The 21822-nt window shown below is 45.4% G+C and overlaps 1 protein-coding gene across 1 annotated transcript in view; it reads left to right on the top strand.

Moving 5' to 3' along the window:
- The window catches only part of GRM8 (glutamate metabotropic receptor 8), a 496390-nt gene that overhangs the window by 388980 nt on the left and 85588 nt on the right, over nucleotides 1-21822 (top strand). Inside the window, exon 7 of the mRNA XM_035128427.2 lies at nucleotides 20423-20559. Coding sequence (XP_034984318.2) covers nucleotides 20423-20559 — 137 coding nt within the window. The remainder of the gene's footprint in view (nucleotides 1-20422; nucleotides 20560-21822) is intronic.

Here is a 21822-nt window from a genome sequence, read left to right on the forward strand (position 1 = left end):
ACTATATAATGTTACAACAGTCATCTTTCATGAGAGAGGAGAGCTTTGTGGGTACTGACCTGGAGAAAATAAACAATATGATTTATCTTTGTCTGGAAAGTAAAGTTCTATCACAGTTTTGGATTAACTTTCTCTGATGTATACTTCAGTTGATGAAATATAAGCTACTAAGTGGAATCCTTTCCCACATCTCCTAAAGGGATGATCACTCTTTAATACTTGTGTAACATAACCCCATCAATAAATCCTTCCTGAAGTTTCATCTGCAGTGCCTTGAAGCTCCAACATTTTGTGAAAGATGCAATTGCCAGTCTGGAATCGAAGCAAGTAAGCATGGTGCATTCACAAAAGTTTGTTGAGACGAGGTCTCAGGGGTCCATTCGCAGTTCCTCCAAAACCCAACGGATAGACTTTCAGTAGCTTCAGTGAAAACTGAATCCTAATCAGTGGTCATTTGATTTAAACTTAGTATACAGTACTTTTCACAGGGACATATATGAAAAGAAGTTCTTCTTCTTTCACTTTGGGTTGGAGAGAATATTAAAAAAAACGTTCTGGTTGAAGATTTTGTTTGTTTGTTTGCTTATTTAATGGGATGCGGGTGGCGCTGTGGTGTAAACCACTTAGCCTTGGGCTTGCCGATCGGAAGGTCAGCAGTTCGAATCCCCGCAATGGGGTGAACTCCCATCAGGGCCGTCTCCCATCAGGGCTGGGTGGCGCGACGCGCCAGGGCACCTGGCCACTAGGGGCGCCGAAGGGGCACCGAACAGCTGGTGTCTGGCTGAGCGCAGCAGCCAGGAGCTACATGCGAGGCGGCAAAAGCGATGGCAGTAGCAGCAAGTTGCAGAACCAGCAAGACTCCTGCCTAGAGTAGCAGCAGGCGCCTGCTGCCACTCTAGGCAGGAGTCTCGCTGTTTCTGCAAGAAGAGGAGAGGACCTTGACAAAGAGGCTCCAGCAGCTCCCTGCAGTAGTGAAAGTTGAGTGAGTTGCATTCTCTTCAGGCAGCGGGGCATCTAGTCCAACCCCCTGCAATGCAGGAATCTTTTGCTCCGCATGGGGCTCGAACCCGCAACCCCAAGATTAAGAGCCTCATGCACCACCGACGGAGCTCTGTCAATAGCACGGTGGGGACCTCCTGTTGCACTCCATCGAGGCGGCGGACGGGAGGGAAGGGTGGGGGGTCGCCCAAGAGGGGGGGATCCCTGCACCATGGCGCAAGATAGGCTTAAGATGGCCCTGACTCCCATTGTTCGTTCCCAGCTTCTGTCCACCTAGCAGTTCAAAAGCATGTCAAAGTGCAAGTAGATGGGTGGGAAGGTAAATGGTGTTTCCATGTGCTGCTCTGGTTTCACCAGAAGCGGCTTAGTCATGCTGGCCACATGACCCAGAAAAACTGTCTGTGGACAAACGTCGGCTCTCTCGGCCAGTAAAGTGAGATGAGCACTGCAACCCCAGAGTCGTTCATGACTGGACTTAACTCTCAGGGGTCCTTTACCATAATAATAATAATAATAATAATAATAATAATAATAATAATAATAATAAATTTATTTATACCCACCCATCTGGCCGGTTTCCAACAAAACACTGAAATACAGAAATCCATCAAACATTAAAAGCTTCCCTAAACAGGGCTGCCTTGAGATGCTTTCTAAAGGTCTGGTAATTGTTGTTCTCTTTGACCTCTAGTGGGAGGGCACTCCACAGGGTGGGTGCCACTACCGAGAAGGCCCTCTGCCTGGTTCCCTGTAACTTGGCTTCTCGTAGAGAGGGAACTGCCAGAAGGCCCTCAGAGCTGGACGTCAGTGTCCGGGCAGAACGATGGGGGTGGAGACGCTCCTTCAGGTATACTGGACCGAGGCCGTTTAGGGCTTTAAAGGTCAACACCAACACTTTGAATTGTGCTTGGAAACGTACTGGGAGCCAGTGTAGGTCTTTCAGGACCGATGTTATGTGGTCTCGGCGGCCGCTCCCAGTCACCAGTCTAGCTGCCGCATTCTGGATTAGTTGTAGTTTCCGGGTCACCTTCAAAGGTAGCCCCACGTAGAGCGCATTGCAGTAGTCCAAGCAAGAGATAACTAGAGCATGCACCACTCTGGAGAGACAGTCAGTGGGCAGGTAGCCTGCGTACCAGATGGAGCTGATAAACAGCTGCCCTGGACACAGAGTTGACCTGTGCCTCCATGGACAGCTGTGAGTCTAAAATGACTCCCAGGCTGCGCACCTGGTCTTTCAGGGGCACAGTTACCCCATTCAGGACCAGGGAGTCCTCCACACCCGCCCGCCTTCTGTTCCCCACAAACAGTACTTCTGTCTTGTCAGGATTCAATCTCAATTATTTATTTGCTGAATTTATATACCGCCCTATACCTGGAGGTCTCAGGGCAGTTCACAGAAAAGATCACAATATATAAAATCAAAAGAAGAACAATAACCCAAAGAGCCACATTTTAAAAGGGTATAGGATGTCAGTCAGGTCAACCAAAGGCCTGGTTATAAAGGGACATTTTTGCCTGGCGCCTAAAGGCATATAATGAAGGGCCAGGCGAACTTCCCAGGGGAGAGCATTCCACAGATGTGGAGCCACTGCAGAGAAGGCCCCGTTCTTGTGTCACCACCCTCTGGACCTCTCAAGGAGGAGGCACACAAAGGAGCGCCCCGGAAGATGATCTCAGGGTAGGTTCACATGGAAAGAGGCAGTCCTTGAGGTATTGCGGTCCTGAGCCATTTAAGGCTTTACTGTATATGTCAAAACCAGCACTTTGAATTGGGCCTGGAAACTTATTGGTAGCCATTGCGGTTGAACCAGGATCGGTGTTATATGCCCAAACTGTCTTGCTCCGGTGAGCAACCTGGCCACTGAACTTTGCACTTGCTGAAGTTTCCAAACCATCTTCAGAGGCAGCCCTACGTATGACGCATTGCAGATTTTATAAGTGTGTTGATGGATCTGCTCGTACGTCCTATATGAACCTGTGGCTTTCATATGTCTTCATGAGCATAACACTTTGGGAAACTTTCCTGGAAATGATTGCATGTCACAGAGGTTACTTTAGAAATATCCATATTGCCTTGCTTCCTTGGCATAATTAGACGAAATGCCATTGTATATTAATATTAAATGCTTATTTGTGCAAAATGTCAGGCAGTGAGTAAAATGGTTCTGTGGCTTGAAGCGCCTGTACAGAGATATAAAAGAGGAAAATGATGAGTTGTTATGCAGGCTGCTGAAGCCCATGCTGCTTGGCCCATCAACTTAACTTCTAATGCAGGGATAGAGGTAAATGGTGAGCAGAGATTAGTGGCTTTGGGTTCTAGCGAACTAGGCCAGTTACAACAGAGCCCTTAAGCACAGAAGGTGGAGGGAAGCTGAAATGCATATGACTGTGGTTTGGATTCTGTGAGGGTTGGAAGATATTTAGATTAGGAAAACGAGAGCTGTAGATATAGGAATGAGAGGTGAGATGATAATTATATGTCCTAAGGAAGAGAGGGTAAAAAGAAACAGTCTCCTGTATTCCCCGGGAAACCCCTGTTTTTCCAGCTGTCCCCAGCCGAAAAAATGGATTTTTTTGTTCCCCCCCGGTTTATTCTGGCGTGGCGGCCATTTTGGAACTGGGCAGAGCATGCTCAGAAGCGACTTTTGATGCTGCTTTGCCCAGTTCCAAAATGGCTGCAGCGCAACTTCTGGTGCAGCGGCAATTTTGGAACAGGGCAGAGCAGCATCAAAAGTCGCTTCTGAGCATGCTCCGCCCAGTTCCAAAATGGCGGCAGCACTACTTCCGGTCTGCTACTTCCAGTCCAGTCCCTTATTGGCAGGTATGGTTTCAGCATAACCTGTCTGTGAACAGTTACGGGTGAGTCTGGAGGGGTTTTTTTTTGGCAGTGGTTGAAAAAGTTTGCTGAACTTTCCAGTTTCCAGAGACAGCTAGATGCCTTTGCCTTCGCAAAGGGAACTCAGAAGGTTAAGGCTGTGTTGGGGCAACCAAAGTTCAGCACGGACTCATAAGAAGTCCCTGAGCCAGAGACTGTTTCCACCCTGGGTTCTCAGAAATCCTTTCAAGAAACTTCCAAAAAACAGAACATTTTTTCCTTTGGGAGAACAATTGCTTGTTTTTCCTGTACGGGTCCTGACTAATATGAGGGAAAAGAACAGTTGTTCCCATCACCCCTGACCATTGGGCATGCTTGCTGTGATCGTGGCAATGGAGTCCCACAGCATGGTTTATGACCTGTTTGGCCTCCTGCCTGAAATATCTGACAAAACGCAATGGGAAACAGACTGAGGAGAATTATCCCTCGGTCACAGACTGATACCTGGGTGCCAAGTGTGACCTTATCCAGTTCAACATTTTTGCTGATCATATTCAGCCTTATCCCCCAAGCCATTCATGCTTGGGCCCACTAAGAGAAGATTCAGCTGAGACCCAAGAAGCACATCTGAGACAGCTGGAATATATCCATTCTGATAAGGAGTTTGCAATGATAATGTTGTGCCATCACTGTGACTAAATACGTATTAGAATCCTATATGCTGACCCTGTGCAGAGATGTTAGTGCTTCTGTTAAGACCACTTTGCCTTCAACCCTCTGAAAGGAGTGTGATACAGGGTTTGTGCAATGGCAGACTTTGGGCTTTAAAATTCCAGCGGCGCCCTGTGTGGTGCCAAAAATTGGCACCCTCCCACCTCTCGCCTTCCATTGTTTGTATTTGTTGTGCCCTCTTGGCCCAGGGCCCAGTGCGGAGGAAGCCACCACTCTCTCCTAAATCTGCCTCTGGTTTCTGTCTAAGTATTAATTTCCAGAGTGGCTATTTAGGGTGCAGGAGAGAGGACCCAGTGTTCCACTTGATGACAACAAATGCTGCTTTACGCTGACAGCAGTATTAGCATGTAGCTCAGGCATCCCCAAACTTCGGCCCTCCAGATGTTTTGGACTACAATTCCCATCTTCCCTGACCACTGCTCCTGTTAGCTAGGGATCATGGGAGTTGTAGTCCAAAACATCTGGAGGGCCGAAGTTTGGGGATGCCTGATGTAGCATCACTGTAAGGATAGGAAGCCTTAACTATCAAAGCTATGAGTGCATCAGGGTGCTCAGTCAACTAATCCTTGTTCGGGAAACTTCAGCACGAGCCATTCAGAGTCTCCTTTGGCACAGAGACTCAAGCCAGCCCCCTTAACCACACTGCCATAAATCCATTGCACATTGCCTGCGTCTTAATCAAACTTCAGCCTGAAAGCTACATAGAGTTACGTTTACAGGCCATAATGTGCGACCTCTGGAACGGCAGTATCCAGATTTAAATTGGGTGGCAGAACTAAAGAGAAAATGGGAAGACACCGTGGGGTTGTTAAGTGAGTAAGAAGGGGCAAAGGAAATTGATAAAATATGATACAGAGATAAGATAGTGGTTGGTGAAGCGTAATGTGTGGGAACGATATGAGATGTTGAAAGCTCATTGAAATTATCAATATGATAATATTGATAGTATAATATTATCAGAAGTATAATGGAAATAGTTTGCACATGTCTTCCCTGTGCCATCTCTTCACCTGACATTGTAAAACAACCACCTTGTTTCATCTTATTTCAATTCAAGCTGTGTGTGTGTGTGTGTGTGTGTGTGTGCATGCACACACAAACACAAAAAACTCTTGACTGTAAAGCTTGATGAAGCATTTTTTAATTTTATATTTTTGCTGAAGATAAAGAGGGAGGCAGATCCAAACTTGATATTGTATAGGCTATTAGCTTCGTTCCTTTAAAGATTCCATAAGTCAGTCCCATTCATGAAAGCAAATAAACATTTTTAAAGCATCCTTTAATGAAAGCAAATACAGATTTGAACGAACAAATTAGAAATTATCCCCTTTGCTGTGCACATGTACAAAGATTCAGGAGCAATATTAGCATCTGTTAAGGATTCCAGGGTGAGACTCATGAATGGATTGTGTCAGATTCATACTGATCCAAGGATGCAGAATAGCCACAGGTTGCCTTGGCTTGGCTTCCGAACTGTGGTGTTCCCCTGTGAGCATCTGAAGTTCACAATGTTTTGTGTTGTTGCAGCAATGGTGTTTTATTATGCGAAGTGGCACTCGCTGTGAGAGACTGTACCTTGGATGAGCCCCTGCTTTTGTGACAGCTGTTATCTCTGTTGACAGATTAGGGGTTGAAGCAGGGATTTTCAGCACTAAGCAATGTTAAATGATGCTCCAGACCTAGCTTGTATGGAACATGCTTGAAATTTATTTAGGCACCCAACAGAAAACATGAATACTCAAAAGATCCCCTGCAAAGGGAAAGCAAAACACATTGACTTCAGTCGGCGCTGCTTTTGGATTAATTGATTTTTTGGATTGCAACTGAAGCTGAGCTAAAAGGAGAACTGAGTTTGGGGACTATTTTTGTGTCTCTGAAAAGAACTCTTCTCAGGGGTTGCCTGAAAGAGTGCAAAATGTTCACAACGGGAGTGCTACTGCGCCTGATATGGCTGCTTACCAGGGAAGGTAAATGGAGTGTTTGGGAGATTGGTAGAGAGAGTGTTTAGGCACAAAGAGGTTGTCATGCTTGGTGCTGAGTTGGTACCAGACACAGAGAATGAGCCAAACACCCCACAGATCAAGGACCTTGAGGAGCAGGGTCCTCCTTGCCCTGAGGATCCCCTTGAGGGATCCTTTGGAGCACGAACTACTGAAGAACTACTGGAGCTGTAAGAAGAAAAGGAGGAGGTGGGGCCACCACCATTCAGTCCTCAAGAATACCAGCATCCACACAGAGGCAGCGTTATTATCCATTTACGATAGGGTGGAAGGTTCACAGGCTAGGAAGGACTTGCTCACAAATTTATTGACAGCTGCACGAATTATTATAGCCAGGCAGTGGAAGGGGCAAGCAGAATATAAAATGGAAGAATGGTATAAAGAGGTGTGGGATATAGCTATAGGACCACATAACACCGGTCCTAAGAGCATTATGTCTGGCAGGTAAACATGCGAATCCATTCAGCTGTAATTTCATTTTGTGATGTGAAAATTCTCATTTGAAAAAGTGAGCTCCTTTTTGATGAGGAATATGCATGTATATACCTCACACTTTCCCGTAGGTGGGTGCAATTAATTGTTTGCAACGAGTCGGTTTTTTGCCATCACGACACTTTCAGAAAACAGAATAAATTAAACATTTTAATCCCTGCTAAGGAACCGAGCAGGCCCGAGAGGGAAGCCTCAGAGATAATACAACGCAGATGGCACAGATATAATCACAGCTCACAGCGTATAGGACTGTCAGCAGTCTCCAGTCAGGAAATAATACAGTTCCGTAACAATGTACCATATTCGTGTTCCCAATCTGGCACAAATACATCTTAAAACTTGAATCAGCACAATCCCTTTCTCTTCTTTCCAGCTACCTAAGGTTTAGCATTAAGGCTGCTGCAGGAGACAGCGAGGGGAGGGGAGATTTTGCCGCACAAAGATCGGCATCCCAATTTTTCAAGTTCAGAAATTCTCTTGAACTGCAGGTGCTCTGAGGGCTTTAAATATTTTTTTTTCTTTGAGCTTCTCAAAACAGAGCACCTCACATATGTTGCTGCATCACCTGGCGGCGTGTGCTTCTCGCACGCTGTGCTACTTCTAGCCAAGAGGTAGGTGTGAATTGCTTTTAACTCAGCAGGTTTGGCCTTGCCCTTTTAAATTGGCTCAGAGTTGCCCAGTTTTCAGGGTCTCGTTTTCGATGCACATTTCTTCCTTTCTAGCAGAAAGCGAAGAGAGCAGTCGCTAATTAGCCATTTGGACTAATTTGGCATCCTGGGCACGATCTGCTGGTTTCTCTGCCCTCTTCACCAGAACCACCCGGTTCTGCATACACTCTGTCATGTGCACATCTGCTTGACACTAACCAGGGTCTGCATTCACACATACAGTAGTGTTAAACCACAATTCAGTACGGCAGTACTCGCATGCTGCCTCCCCTGCTTGAGGATAAACTCTGGTTTTGTTAAGCAAGGTAGATTCATAACCTATGGTTGACAGTTGGTGTGTCTGAGTAGTGTTTGTTTTAAAGCATGATATCTGGATCGTCCACAGATCTCAGCCAGAATTCTTCTGCTGGCTGTATAGTAGTAGTAGTAGTAGTAGTAGTAGTAGTAGTAGTAGTAGTACCGTAATTATTATTATTATTTATTTGTACCCTGCCCACAAGGGCGTACCCACCACGGGGCAAGTTAGGGCAGCTGCCCTACTCTAGAAGCAGGGCTGGTGGGCAGAGGCGGAGCACAGCCCGGCGGAGCGCGAGTTCGCCATTCCCGCCGCGCCGCGCCGCACCCTCCCTCCAGCTCCCCGGCGCGCCCTCAGGCAAGGCCAAGCGCGGCGGGGAATCAGGGAGCGCGGCACGGTGGGCGGGAACGCTGAACTCGCGCTCCGCTGGGCTGGACTCCGCCTCCGCCCACCAGCCCTGCTTCTAGGAAGGGGCACAGCCCGGCGGAGCGCGAGTTCGCCATTCCCGCCCACTTTGTGGCCCCTCCCCTTCCGTGCCTTGGCCCCTCCCCTTGCCCCCCCCTAGTTTTGATCCTGGGTACGCCCATGCCTGCCCATCTGGCTGGATTTCCCCAACCACTCTGGGCAGCTCCCAGCAGAATATTAAAAATACAGTGGTACCTCTGGTTACGAACTTAATTCGTTCCGGAGGTCCATTCTTAACCTGAAACTGTTCTTAACCTGAGGTACCACTTTAGATAATGGGGCCTCACGCTGCTGCCTGCGCCGCCACTGCACGATTTCTGTTCTCATCTTGAAGCAAAGTTCTTAACCCGAGGTACTATTTCTGGGTTAGCGGAGTCTGTAACCTGAAGCACTTGTAATCTGAAGCGCTTGTAACCTGCAGTACCACTGTACAAGAAATCATCAAACATTTAAAAACTTCCCCCAAAAGGGCTGCCTTCAGAAGTCTTCTAATCCAAACCAGGCTACTCTTCCGCACCTGGCCTCCTGGTGGCAGGGGGGGGGGCTGATGGTGGAGGAGTGGGGGGGGAGGACGAAGTTAGCCTTAAAATGGACCCCTTCGGCTCTCAACGCCTACTGGTCTCACTGGTGGCAGAAGTGGACTGGTGGGGGAAGGGAGGGTGGAGGGACAGAAAGTATATATTTTCTTGTATTTTATGTTTTGTCTGTTTTTATATAAAAAACCAATAAAAAATATTTGTTTTTTAAAAAACAGAAGTCTTCTAAAAGTCAGATAGTTGTTCATTTCCTTGACATCTGATGGGAGGGCGTTCCACAGGATGGGTGCCACTACCGAGAAGGCCCTCTGCCTGGTTCCCTGTAACCTCACTTCTCAGAGTGAGGGAACTGCCAGAAGGCCCTCAGAGCTGGACCTCAGTGTCCGGGCAGAACGATGGGGGTGGAGACGTAGAGGAGGAGGGAAGGGTGATACATGGACCTCAAGGCATTGTTGATCTTGCTGCAGCTCACATACTTAGCACTAAACCAAGGTTTAACGCAGGGCTGGCCCGCCCATGAGGTGAAGTGAGGCGGTTGCCTCAGGGCAGCAGGCTCCAGAAAAGAAGCAGATCCTCCTCTTGCTTAGCCTCATACCTTCTTCCAATGGCGATGCTCTGCTAGTGCTTTCCTCTGGGGCAGTGCTTGTGGGGCCTCATGTGTCTCATCCTGAGATGAGGGCACAGCAGCGGCAGGGAGGGCACAGGGGAATGGGCCAGATCTTTGGGGAAGGGAGTGCCATTTTGCCTTCCGGAAACTCCTTTTCCTAGAAGCAGTAGCCCAGGGGACTTAAGTACATTCTTGTATGCAGCATGCAAGACCCTTAGTTACATGTTTCATTCCTAAGGATGAATTCTCTGTTGGTTTTTTTTTAGAAAACTCTAAAATATGTTTTTTTATATATAGTAAAAAAAGAATTCTGGTCAGCTTTTTATGGTATTTGTTTTGTTTTATTATGCTGGCACTGTTTTCTGTTGCTACCTCCCTTACGCCTGTATTTTTTAGAAGTGTGGTTTTACATTATGGTTTTATTTGTTGTGAGCCACCTTGGAAGGCAGAAGCTTTTAATACTGAACTAAATAAAATTAAAAATAAAATAAGGTGGCTGCTTTATAATCTTGCGCTAATTTCAATATTTCATCCCCAATGGGTTTAACTTCACCGGAATTATTTCAAAAGGCTTAATTCCAGAAGGCATCATCTCTCTTTTAGGATCAGAAACAGGATAATCTTTTCGATTGATAGGCTTAAACCTGTGGCCTAATAAGTTCTTTGAAGGCATGACATGGCAAATTAAGATGTCTTTTTAAATGCTTTATTGATAGTTTGCATATTTCCATATGACTTTTTGGGTATTAATATCCCTGCAACAAGCACAGCAAATAGTTTTCTTGTTACACCGAACAATAATCCATTGATAGTTGCTCCAATTACCAAGGATTAAGATGGTAAAGAATAGTAATGATTTCTTATCTCTCCATTTCCAATCTGTAAATAGTTTGCTAACCCCAGCATCTCAACTTTAATGGTTTTGCTGCTTAGGGATGAGATTTCTCTACAGACTCTGTGTGTTCCTATCTCATGGTTGAGAATGAATACAATTTATTATGCAGAAAGGGTGCTAGGGATACTGTAACAATACTCCGGATACAGTCAAATGTACTCTTACCTTAAAGCAAGCCACACTGAATGCAGTGGAATGCATTTTTGAGCAGCCCTTTGTAAGATCAGACTGCATGCTCTGCATGGCTTTGCTATGGAAATGCTACAACAACTGAATTGTAACCAAAGGATGTACCTGAAGGAGTGTCTCCACCCCCCATCGTTTAGCCAGGACACTGAGGTCCAGCTCTGAGGGCCTTCTGGCGGTTCCCTCCCTGCGAGAAGTGAGGTTATAGGGAACCAGGCAGAGGACCTTCTCAGTAGTGGCACCCGCCCTGTGGAACGCCCTCCCATCAGGTGTCAAGGAAATAAACAACTATCTGACTTTTAGAAGACTTCTGAAGGCAGCCCTGTTTAGGGAAGTTTTTTAATGTTTGATGTTTTATTGTGCAGTGGTAGGACAGGTTACAAACGCTTCAGGTTACAAGCGCTTCAGGCTACAGACTCCGCTAACCCAGAAATACTACCTCAGGTTAAGAACTTTGCTTCAGGATGAGAACAGAAATCGTACAGTGGCGGCGCAGCGGCGGCAGCGTGAGGCCCCATTAGCTAAAGTGGTACCTCAGGTTAAGAACAGTTTCAGGTTAAGAACAGACCTCCAGAATGAATTAAGTTCTTAACCAGAGGTACCACTGTATTTTTAATATTCTGCTGGGAGCTGCCCAGAGTGGTTGGGGAAATCCAGCCAGATGGGCAGGGTATAAATAAATAATAATAATTACTACTACTACTACTATTACTACTACTACTATACAGCCAGCAGAAGAATTCTGGCTGAGATCTGTGGACGAACCAGATATCATGCTTTAAAACTGCTCAAACACACCAAGTGTCAACCATAAGTCATGAATCTACCTTGTTTAACAAAACCAGAGTTTATCCTCAAGCAGGGAAGGCAGCATGCAAGTACTGCAGTACTGAATCGTGGTTTAACACTACTGTTAGGGCCTTTTCGGTGGTGGCACCTGCCCTGTGGAATGTGCTCCCATCAGATGTCCAGGAAATAAACAGCTATCTGACTTTTAGAAGACATCTGAAGTCAGTCCTGTTTAGGGAAGTTTTTAGTGTTTGATGTTTTATCGTATTTTTAATATTCTGTTGGAAGCAGCCCAGAGTGGCTGGGGAAACCCAGCCAGATGGGTGGGCATATAAATAATAAATTGATGGTGATGGTGATGGTGATGATGGTGATGAAGCAAAGCAGATAGGGATGAGTAAAGGTGATTCCTTTAGGTAATGATAGACCAGGCTTCCTCAAATATAGCCCTCCAGATGTTTGGTGACTCCAATTCACATCATCCCTGACCACTGGTCCTGCTAGCTAGGGATCAGCGAGAGTCGTAGGCCAAAAACATTGGGAGGGCCGAGTTTGAGGAAGCCCGTGATAATCATGAACCTAAACAGGATCTTAAAAAATCAGAATTAGAAACATAAGCCATTCTTTAGCTTTAATAATTCATTTTAGAAAGAGAAAAACTGAATATCACTAATACTTTCACTACCATCCCTTTCTGTCATCCAAGCGATTAAATAAACACCCTGAAATTATTACTATTATATTTACTTTCTTCTATTTATTAAATGTCTACTACCCTTCACCAGGGGACCAGAGGGTGGTTTACAACATAAAAACAAAACAAAAATACATATAGTAACGAACAAACTCAATGTACATTTCACACGGGGCAGAGATTTATCAGAGTATGACACAGAGGTAGCTAGTGAAGTATCACCGGTTGCCAAGGTGGTGCAATCATCTTCTCAGCTCTGCCTCGGCACTATATTTTGGCAAGTGGACTTTCCAATCACTGCAGTGCAGGATTTTGAGTCACCTCCCCATGCGTTGACCATCAATCCCGGGTGATGGTTGGGCTCCCCTGCTTCTACATAATCTTTTGCCTTTCCTCTTGTCTTGCTCTTTAAGAAGTTATTCAGCTGCAAGGTTCCTTTTAATCTCTTATCTGCTGTTTCCCCCCAATGTAAAGCCCGGTTATCTCCCTATTTAAAACAATAAAGAACAATGCTTTCATTGATTCAAATAGGAGCATTTAGACTGCAATCACATGCTCAGTTGCATCGGAGCGAAGCACATTGAAATCAGCGTGGCTTGTGTCTGAACATGGATGGAGGAGCATTTTGTGTTGGGCTAATGTAAAGATTGAATAGGGACGCGGGTGGCACTATGGTCTACACCACAGAGCCTAGGGCTTGCCGATCAGAAGGTTGGTGGTTCAAATCCCTGTGACGGGGTGCCATCCAGTTGCTCAGTCCCTGCTCCTGCCCACCTAGCAGTTCGAAACCATGTCAAAGTGCAAGTAGATAAATAGGGAAGGTAAATCAGGTTTCCGTGTGCTGCTCTGGTTTTGCCAGAAGCGGCCTAGTCAGGCTGGCCACATGACCCGGAAGCTGTCTGCAGACAAACGCCAGCTCCCTCAGCCTATAGAGCGAGATGAGTGCGCAACCCCAGAGTCGTCCGTGACTGGAACTAACGATCAGGGGTCCCTTTACCTTTACCTTTACCTTTAAAGATTGGATGCAATTAATTATTCTTTGGATTTCACACGTTTCCAAATTCTGTGATAACATTTTCCAGCTCAAAACTTCATCAAGGCTCATTAATGGATTTAAGGTAAAACCCGTTTCAAAATGCACACACGGAACTTAACTGTGTACTCTTAAAAAAATTATGTGTGTGCAGAAATAGGACAGAATGGACTTAGAACAAAAGCAGAAAGCAGATGCACAATGGACCTGGGACAAAAATAGACTGATCAGTTAATCCCTAAAGTAAAGATTTATGCGATTGTACTGCACAAGATGCTGAGACTCCAAAAAATGGCATGCAAGGCAACTGTGGTTGAGGCAAGCAACAAACCATTGACAAAGACACTTTGGGCAGCAGGATTAGAAGTGGAGGGTTGGTTTTTGTCTCCATCAGGACTAGCTGAGTGGGTGGAATGTTATCTGAGACCTCTTCTCTGACTTGGCATTTATCTGGCACAATATTGTTGCACAGGTGGCAAAAAAAAGTACACTAAATCCCCTTTCTATTGTATGTATGCTTTCAAAGTCCCCATCTGTAATCCAGCACTGGTCATTGTCAGAGGAAACATCCTCAGTTTCATAGATCTTCTGCTTTACATCTTAATCCTAAATCTGTAAACCGCTTAGAGGTTTCATTTACAGTGAAGCAGTATACAGATATTGTTAAAGAAATTAAATGGAAATGGAAATTATTTAAAGCAAAGCTTTATTGATTTTTGTGCAATAAGATCCCAAGCAGGTACCTTTCTGCAATATCTGGCACACTCATATGAGAGCGGGCTAGAATTCTATCCAGGGGCGTAGTGAGGCGGCGCGACACCCGGGGTGGCAAATTGCATGCACCCGGGGGGCGCAGCGTCGCTACGTGGCGGGGTATCGCCCGCCCCCCTGCGCCTCCAAAGCAGCACGCCTCCAGCTACAAAACTCCAGGTAGGAAGCCCGCTCAGCGTGGTGGGCTTTCTACCCGAAGTTTGTAGCTGGAGGCACGGGAGGGCGGCGATACCCCGCCACGTAACGGCGCATGCACAGCATCCCGCTGTGGCGCAGACTTTTTACCGGGAGGCTCGGCTTGGGAGTCGCGGGGGTGGGGGCGCCAAGTGGCACCCCCCCCAGAGTGGAACCCGGGGTGTACCACCGCCATCGCCCCCCCCAATTGCGACACCCCTGATTCTATGCCAGAAGAATCTTTTGGAGCCACCAAGGCAAAATGAGCATTTCTTTTACACTGTTCTGATAATAGATCCTGCCTTTGTCTATGCAGATTCTAATAGCTGTTGGAGGACAATCCTTTTCTATTTTCAATCCCATATTGAAAAGCATTCTTCTGTTTGCATTGATAATAGCTTCATTTATCACGAAACTGGATGCAGCACACTTTTATCTGCCAGTGTAACAGTCTCTAATTAGAATGCTTTAGTTCCACTTAGTTGTTTATCATTCTTTCTTTGGCATTCTGTCTTTAAAGTGAGCTCTAAATTTTATAAGTTTCTCTTTCCATTTAAACCTGTTATATCAGTCTCTGTTAAATGCACAATAGAGGTAAGCAGATTAGCAACCATCCATTTTTTTAATTTTTAATTTAAGATTGTCTTTGGGGGCACCTGAGTACTGTACATTCATATCAGTGCTCTACCACTGTAATTTAATTCATCTACATCAGACAATTTTGTGGCCGCGTTTAACAGCTAATTAAAAAGGAAAGTAATCCAGGTTTGGGGGAGGGGGGGAATCCTTGGCACTCAAACTGATTATAGAAATTAATGATAATGACAGATGAGGCTATAAACCACAGCAGACTCTCAATATGGCTTCATAGTTGAAGCAATTTTTATTTTGATCTGCGCAGCATTCAAGGATCACATGCTGGTCCAAAATCATTCTTGCCTGCTTTTGAAGGAGTTACCCTACCTAACCAAATCTAGGCTTTTTTGATACCGTGGATTATGAATATTAGAATTAAAAGTATTTGGGGGGGGGCATTACTTGGAGTTTATTTCATCCTTAGGATGAGCTCAATGACAGACACTAACAGCCCTGAATTGTCTCAGCACATCTTGGAATGACATGATGCAATGGACAAAGGCATTGCCTCTGCCAGTAGGACATCACAAAGCTGGTTTGCAAACTTAGTACAAATAAGGGATGACGGAGCTGAGAGTGACTCAGGAGAAACGGACCATCTCAAGGGATTGCTGTACACTGTGGAGTCAGCAGTTTTGTCCAGAATCCTTTTCTAGTGAGAATGCAATTCGGTCAGCATAATGAGGAGACCTGCTTTGCCTCACACAAATGCTAGTTGAAGCAGTGTTTTTGTGTGCTGCTTGGTGTGCCGTTGCAGCATGCCACAAAAACTGCGCTACTTTTTATTGAAGATACTAAGCATTACACAAGTTGGCATATATACAACACGCCGCTATATTTTGAAAACGTTTGACGAGTCTTGTTTCAGCTGATCTAAATTTATTGACACATTGACAGTAATGAAACAATGGTTTAGAATGATTGTCTATATTCAATTTCTCCTTGATAGATGGTGTCTTGCAAGTGGTGGGGGTGGGGGGTTTAACACTGCCATTGAACACTGCTATTAAAGAATTCCATTTCTGATCTGTGTTTAATGCTTTGTATAAGTTATTTCACATTGATTACTTGCTCGTACCTTTCACCAGGAATCAAGGAGTAGCCATAGATATGCAAGAGAGAACCAGCTTACACTTTCTTTCTCATTACAGCAGTTTCCTCTGACAGAGAACACAGGAAACTGCCCCATGCCATTGCCCCATATAAACCAGTATCATCTACACTGACTGGCAGCAGCTCTCCGGAGCTTTGGGCAGAAGACCCTTTCTCAATTCTTCCACGAGATGTCAAGGACTGAACTGCAGGATTTTTTCATCCAAAGCATTTGTTCTGCCCTTTGAAATACAGGCCTTTGCTGGCTTGTCTCTTGGTCAGTGGAAGATTTAGTGGAGGGAGGGCAAATGTACCCTGTTGTGGGCATGCTTCTCTGGTCCAACATGGGATGCTGGTGGCGTTGTGGCCTGATCCACTGAGCCTCTTGGGTTTGCCAATCAGGAGGTCGGCGGTTTGAATCCCCGCGACGGGGTGAGCTTCCGTTTCTCCGTCCCTGCTCCTGCCAACTTTGCAGTTCAAAAACACGCCAGTGAAGTAAATAAATAGGTACCGCTGCAACAGGAAGGTAAATTGCATTTCCATGCACTCTGGTTTCCATCATGGTGTTCCGTTGCACCAGAAGTGTTTTAGTCATGCTGGCCACATGACCCAGAAAGCTGTCTGTGGACAAACGCCAGCTCCGTTGGCCTGAAAGCGAGATGAGCGCCACAACCCCATAGTCGCCTTTGACTGGACTTTACCATACAGGGGTCCTTTATGTATTTTACCTTCTCTGGTCCAGTAGTAGCTGGTGTGGTAGTATCGCATGCCTTCCCTAACTCCCAATGTGGAAGCTGCTGCCAATAACCGAGACAGTGACAGGGAGGTTGGGTGCAGTGGCAGAGCCAATCTGATGCTCCCACTGCTGCAGCCACCCTGTGCTGACCTCTCCATTGCCTGCCCGCTTGGTTAACAGCAACGACCTCCATGTGGGGAAGTCCTGGAAGCCAAGCCACCCCATCCTACCAGCTGCTACCATTCCGTTTCTTGGGATTCCAGCATTTTCAGCATCTCAATTTGCTATACAGTTGCTGCTGTTGAAATGTACGGAAAGACTTTGGGAAGCTCTGGGATGCTGTTGCTGTAGGAGACTTTGGGTGTGCAGTGTGTTACACCTTGACACACTTTCATCCAGCATGCAAAGCAAAACAGCAGTATGTTAATTAAAATGCAGTGTCGGACTGTGATAGACTGCTGATAGAGTCTGACATGTTTCTCTCTCTCTTAAAAAAAAGGTTACCTACATCTACAGAATGCTGACCAATGCACTAATGTTAGGCACCTTTGCAGATAAATCAATACGTGTCTGTTGCTGTCAGCCACTGCCTATATCTAATTTCTTGGAGCCGAGTAATTCTCAAAAAAAAAAAAAACCATGTGCAATTTCTAGTTTGCTAAAGCTGTAATCCTGTAAGTCAGTCCCAATGAAGTGTGTGGTTTTATACCTATTCAAAGCAGGAATTGGAAGCTCCATTAATTTAGTAGCTAATTTTTTATCCTACCTTTCCACCAAATGATGAGCTTTCCAGAAGGTGGGTTGTTGTTGCCTACTGGGAGGGAGGAAGGGGAAGCAGTGGGGAGGTAGGTGTAGTGCGAACACACCAGTGGAACCAATCTGACACTCCTGCCAGTGCATTTCCACTGTGCTAACCTTCCCACTGCCTTGCCTTTTGCCCTCCCAGTGAACAACAGCAACCCACCAACTAGGCAGCTAGTGTAGTGGCTCCTGGCAAGGGGTCTCTGTTTAATTAAACAGAACTTGTTGCAAACTACTATATTTGGTTTGTATGTAACAACAAAGCCATTTCCCTTCCCCGGGGAAATGGAGTTGTGGGCTGGATGCGAGCCCGCCCCATGCGCGGGGGTGTGGCTAGCCCCTGCATAATAGGGAATCCCCTCCTCATCACGCCCTAGGCCAGGCATCCCCAAACTGTGGCCCTCCAGATGTTTTGGCCTACAACTCCCATGATCCCTAGCTAACAAGACCAGTGGTTGGGGAAGATGGGAATTGTAGTCCAAAACATCTGGAGGGCCAAAGTTTGGGGGTGCCTGGCCTAGGCCAACCAATCTAGTCGGCCAGGGGACATGGCACACACCCTTTAAGCAGCCCACAGGCGGGAACTCACCCCCTTTCTCTGGTTCCCGCTCCACCCAGATGTCCCCTGGACTCAGGCTCAGGGCACAACCCCTCACTGGGAAGACCAACCATGAGTCCATGGATTCCTTTATCGGAATACCCAACGCAAAGGCATTCTCTTTTGGGATGGCAGCGGACACCAAGGTGTTGTTCCGATGCACAGAGCCCCAAAGAGGAAGTTCAGGGACACTTGCATGGGCTTAAATAGAGGTCCCTCGATCGCTTTGACTGGCATCCCTCTTGCCCAGTTGCACCCAGGATCGAGGGACTATCCAAACATTCCCACCCACAACACAGGGTCTGGTTGCCAGGTCGCACTGCAACATGTGCCCTCTTGTTAGGGAGGACCCGATATGTGCATCAACAGGGCTCCCCCCTACTGGCGATTAACCCTTCTGAGACTCCCTGCATGGCAGACAGGAGTCAGAAATAGTTGGTTTGGTTCCAATACCTAAGCCAATACCACTCACATTCTGTAACCGATAAAGTTGTGGCCTTTTTTAGCCCATTAACTGAAAATACTGGTGTCAAGTGTCTTTATTCCAACAAGGGGGGGGGGGGGTTGGGGGCCTTGCCACGCAAGCCAGGATTCACATGAAGTGAAACCGAATGCTGCAGGAGTCTAGCTCCCCACTGTCTTAGTAAGCATGCAAGCTCAGGACTTTGCTCGGGCTTGTTTCAGCTCACTCACACAGTGCTGAACTGTGGTTGAGAATTAGGTGCAAACTGGAACAGTGAGTTTTATAGCCAAATGCAAACCTGGAATTGAGTTCCCCTCATTCATCTCCAACACACTCTCCAGTGATGTCCCCCAGCTTCACAATTGGACATTATAGAAATGGATTTATTTGTTCATATAGTACATTTGTGTGGTGATCCAATAACATGCATTCTCTGGGCAGCTCCCCAAAATTAAAGAAATAAAATATAACATTGAAAATGCAACGGAAAGCCATAAAAGCAGCATTAAAATTATTCTTTCTGGCAGATGTACAGCAAAATAGAAAATGTAAAATTGCGAATCCCAGATCTATAAAAAAAACACAAGTTGTTATGAAAAGTGAATAAAAAGGTCTTCATAAAGATGAAGCGTTTCTGCCTGTTTCGTTTCTTATGCCGTATGTGAACATTCTTAGTTCATTATGTTTCTTTCTAGGTATGTCTTCTGGCTAATAGGCACTAAATTGAGCTCTCATGTGTGTTCAAGCTCCTTCAGCCTTTCAGAAATATTTGCCTCATAGGCGACTGTTCATTACTGAAGCTGTTCCATTTGACTGTTTTCCTCGTGACAGGGAGTGAAGGAGGAATATTTTCTTAGGGAGATAGTTCTAATAATGTATGTTAAATAAATATGACTGTGGACAGAGTAAATGGTATTCTCTCTTTTATTCTCTCCCCCCCCCTCATTATTTCCTTGACTAATTACGGCTCTAATGGAGTGTAGGCTCAAAGTGATAATGGGGCATATTTAGAGGAGTTCTATAGGAAATGTAATTTTCAGCAATTCTCTCCCTCCCTCCTCCCCTATAGATATCTTGAAAGGCAAATGCCTCTTTGTGTCAAGCAGAAATTATCACATGGTACTTCGAGAAAATGATGGTGGTATTTGTTCGTATCAGGGTTCATATCAGGTGAGGGGAATGCGACTCTGCTAGCCACCAGGCAAGTGCTTTTCCTACCTGCCTTGCCCAACCCTCCAGCCTCTGGGAGCTTTTTCCAGAGGAATAATTGGAAGAGAAATGGAACTCTCTGCTGACCAGGCAAGGCCTGCCTTGCCCCACCTTGCCCTACCGTTGCTGAGTGATGTTACCTTATTCTTTTTGATAAGACTGTAAAATTACATGTCTGTTTGAAGAGGACTGGTTTGACAAACAGAAACAAAGGTGTTTTTTTTTTTTTGCAGAGGGGGATTTTGGGGTTGCCCCAGGTCGCTCATTAATGAAGTTTTAGTGTTCCTTGTCCCTTACTGGATAGGAAATGGTTTAACACAGCTAGCAGCGCAGTGAATCCTTACTGATCTGAACTCCAAGCCAATGTGCCAGAGAGCAAAAGGATTTAGACTAGATAAATCTGCATCTCTTTTCTGAATGATGGAGTGCCTTTCATGTTTCTTCCCTTTTCAGTATTGCTGGAAGTGATGCAAATCTGCTCCGGCCTTGTGCATGGTTGTCATAATTAATGTGTGTTACTTTCGCCAGCAAGACATGTCCGCTGTAGAAACCTCTTCCTTAAACCATAAGAAAAGTATTTGTAACTAGGGAAGTTGTGGAGGTGTGGTAGAGCTACCATGGTGATCACATTACTGCCAAGTCTTGTTTTCCAACCACAAATTGATTTTCAGCACATTATGCCGCAATTTAAAAACAACACAGAAACCTGAAATCCTTGTGTTACGATCTCTTACAGGCAGTGCTGGAACACCTGTTATTTTCAATGAGAATGGAGATGCACCTGGGCGCTATGATATCTTTCAATATCAGCTAACCAACAGAACCGCAGAATACAAAATCATTGGACACTGGACAAACCAGCTTCATCTAAGTGTAAGTCACTTCACATTGTTGTTTTCAATTGTACAGTTTAGCTCATTTGGCAACTCTTAATGAAGAGGAGCAAAATAAAACAGAATGGTCCTTGGACCGTTTTCTCAGAGCTTCTAAACAACGTGTTTCTCAAATTCAAGCCATTCCCGTTAAAAAATACTAAAAGGATCAATATCAAAAGAGAAGGCACAGGTGTTGCTTCATACTGTTTGTGATTAATATAAAATAAGCATCCAGTTGTTTTGGACAATAGTGTCATCACTACAACATCAGAGATCTCTTCTGCATCAGGCCAAAGGTCCCTCTAGTCCAGCATGTTGTTTTCACAGTGGCCAACCAGATGCCTATGAGAAGACCATAAGCAGATCCTGAGCGCAACAGCATTCTCCTTACCTGTGATTCCCCAAAACTAATATTCAAAGACCTACTGCCTCCAAGATATGCCTGATAATTCCCCATTCTGCTTGGGATTGATGGGAACTGGAGTCAAACAGCATGTTGGGGGCAGGGACTGTTTTATGCTATACTGGAATGCAAAACAAGGTGCTGGATAACTCCTCACTTTTGCAAAAAAAGAAATTGTTTACTTTTTCTTAATTCTTATGAGCATTTGATTAACGTTTTATTATCTTGTGTCTTCTTTTTAAAACAAAATTTATTCAGAAATAAGAACGATAAATAAAGCATTTCTTTATACTGTGTTCCAGCATTGCATGATGTATCAGTATTCAATTAATACGTGTTGGTTAATTAGGTATGATCAAATGTTCATCTGATCAAGGTGGATTAGTCAGGACTGTGGTTTTGAAAGTGTGTTCCGGAGAATGATGGGGTTACCAGAAAAGCTGTCCAAGTTATTCAGTGTAGTGCTGGATATTGCATTGTCCACCTTTGCGTGCAGTAATGGTGGACGAGCTTTCCTGAAAGACAGCTTTCCTACCAATATCAGAGATTGGTACTGGGTGTGTGAACATCTCTGCACATGGGCCAGTGGTGGAGCCCAACAAACCTGTCCATTACTCAAACTGAGTTGAATGGAATGTGTCTCTAGAACGACCCTTCAGATATTGTAGACCCACAACTCCCTGTGGCTGAAGGCAGCCACACCTATGGCTGAAGGCAGTTATAATCCAATAACATATGAAGGTATGGCTACCCTGAGCTATAATATCACCCCAAATCCTCCCCATTATGGAAAAGTTCTACAGCAGATGCTCAGGGGCCCTTTAACAGAGCAAATGAAATGGGAAGATGTTGTCATTT

This window comes from Zootoca vivipara, chromosome 10 (genome assembly GCF_963506605.1).
Source record: "Zootoca vivipara chromosome 10, rZooViv1.1, whole genome shotgun sequence".
NCBI lineage: Eukaryota > Metazoa > Chordata > Lepidosauria > Squamata > Lacertidae > Zootoca > Zootoca vivipara.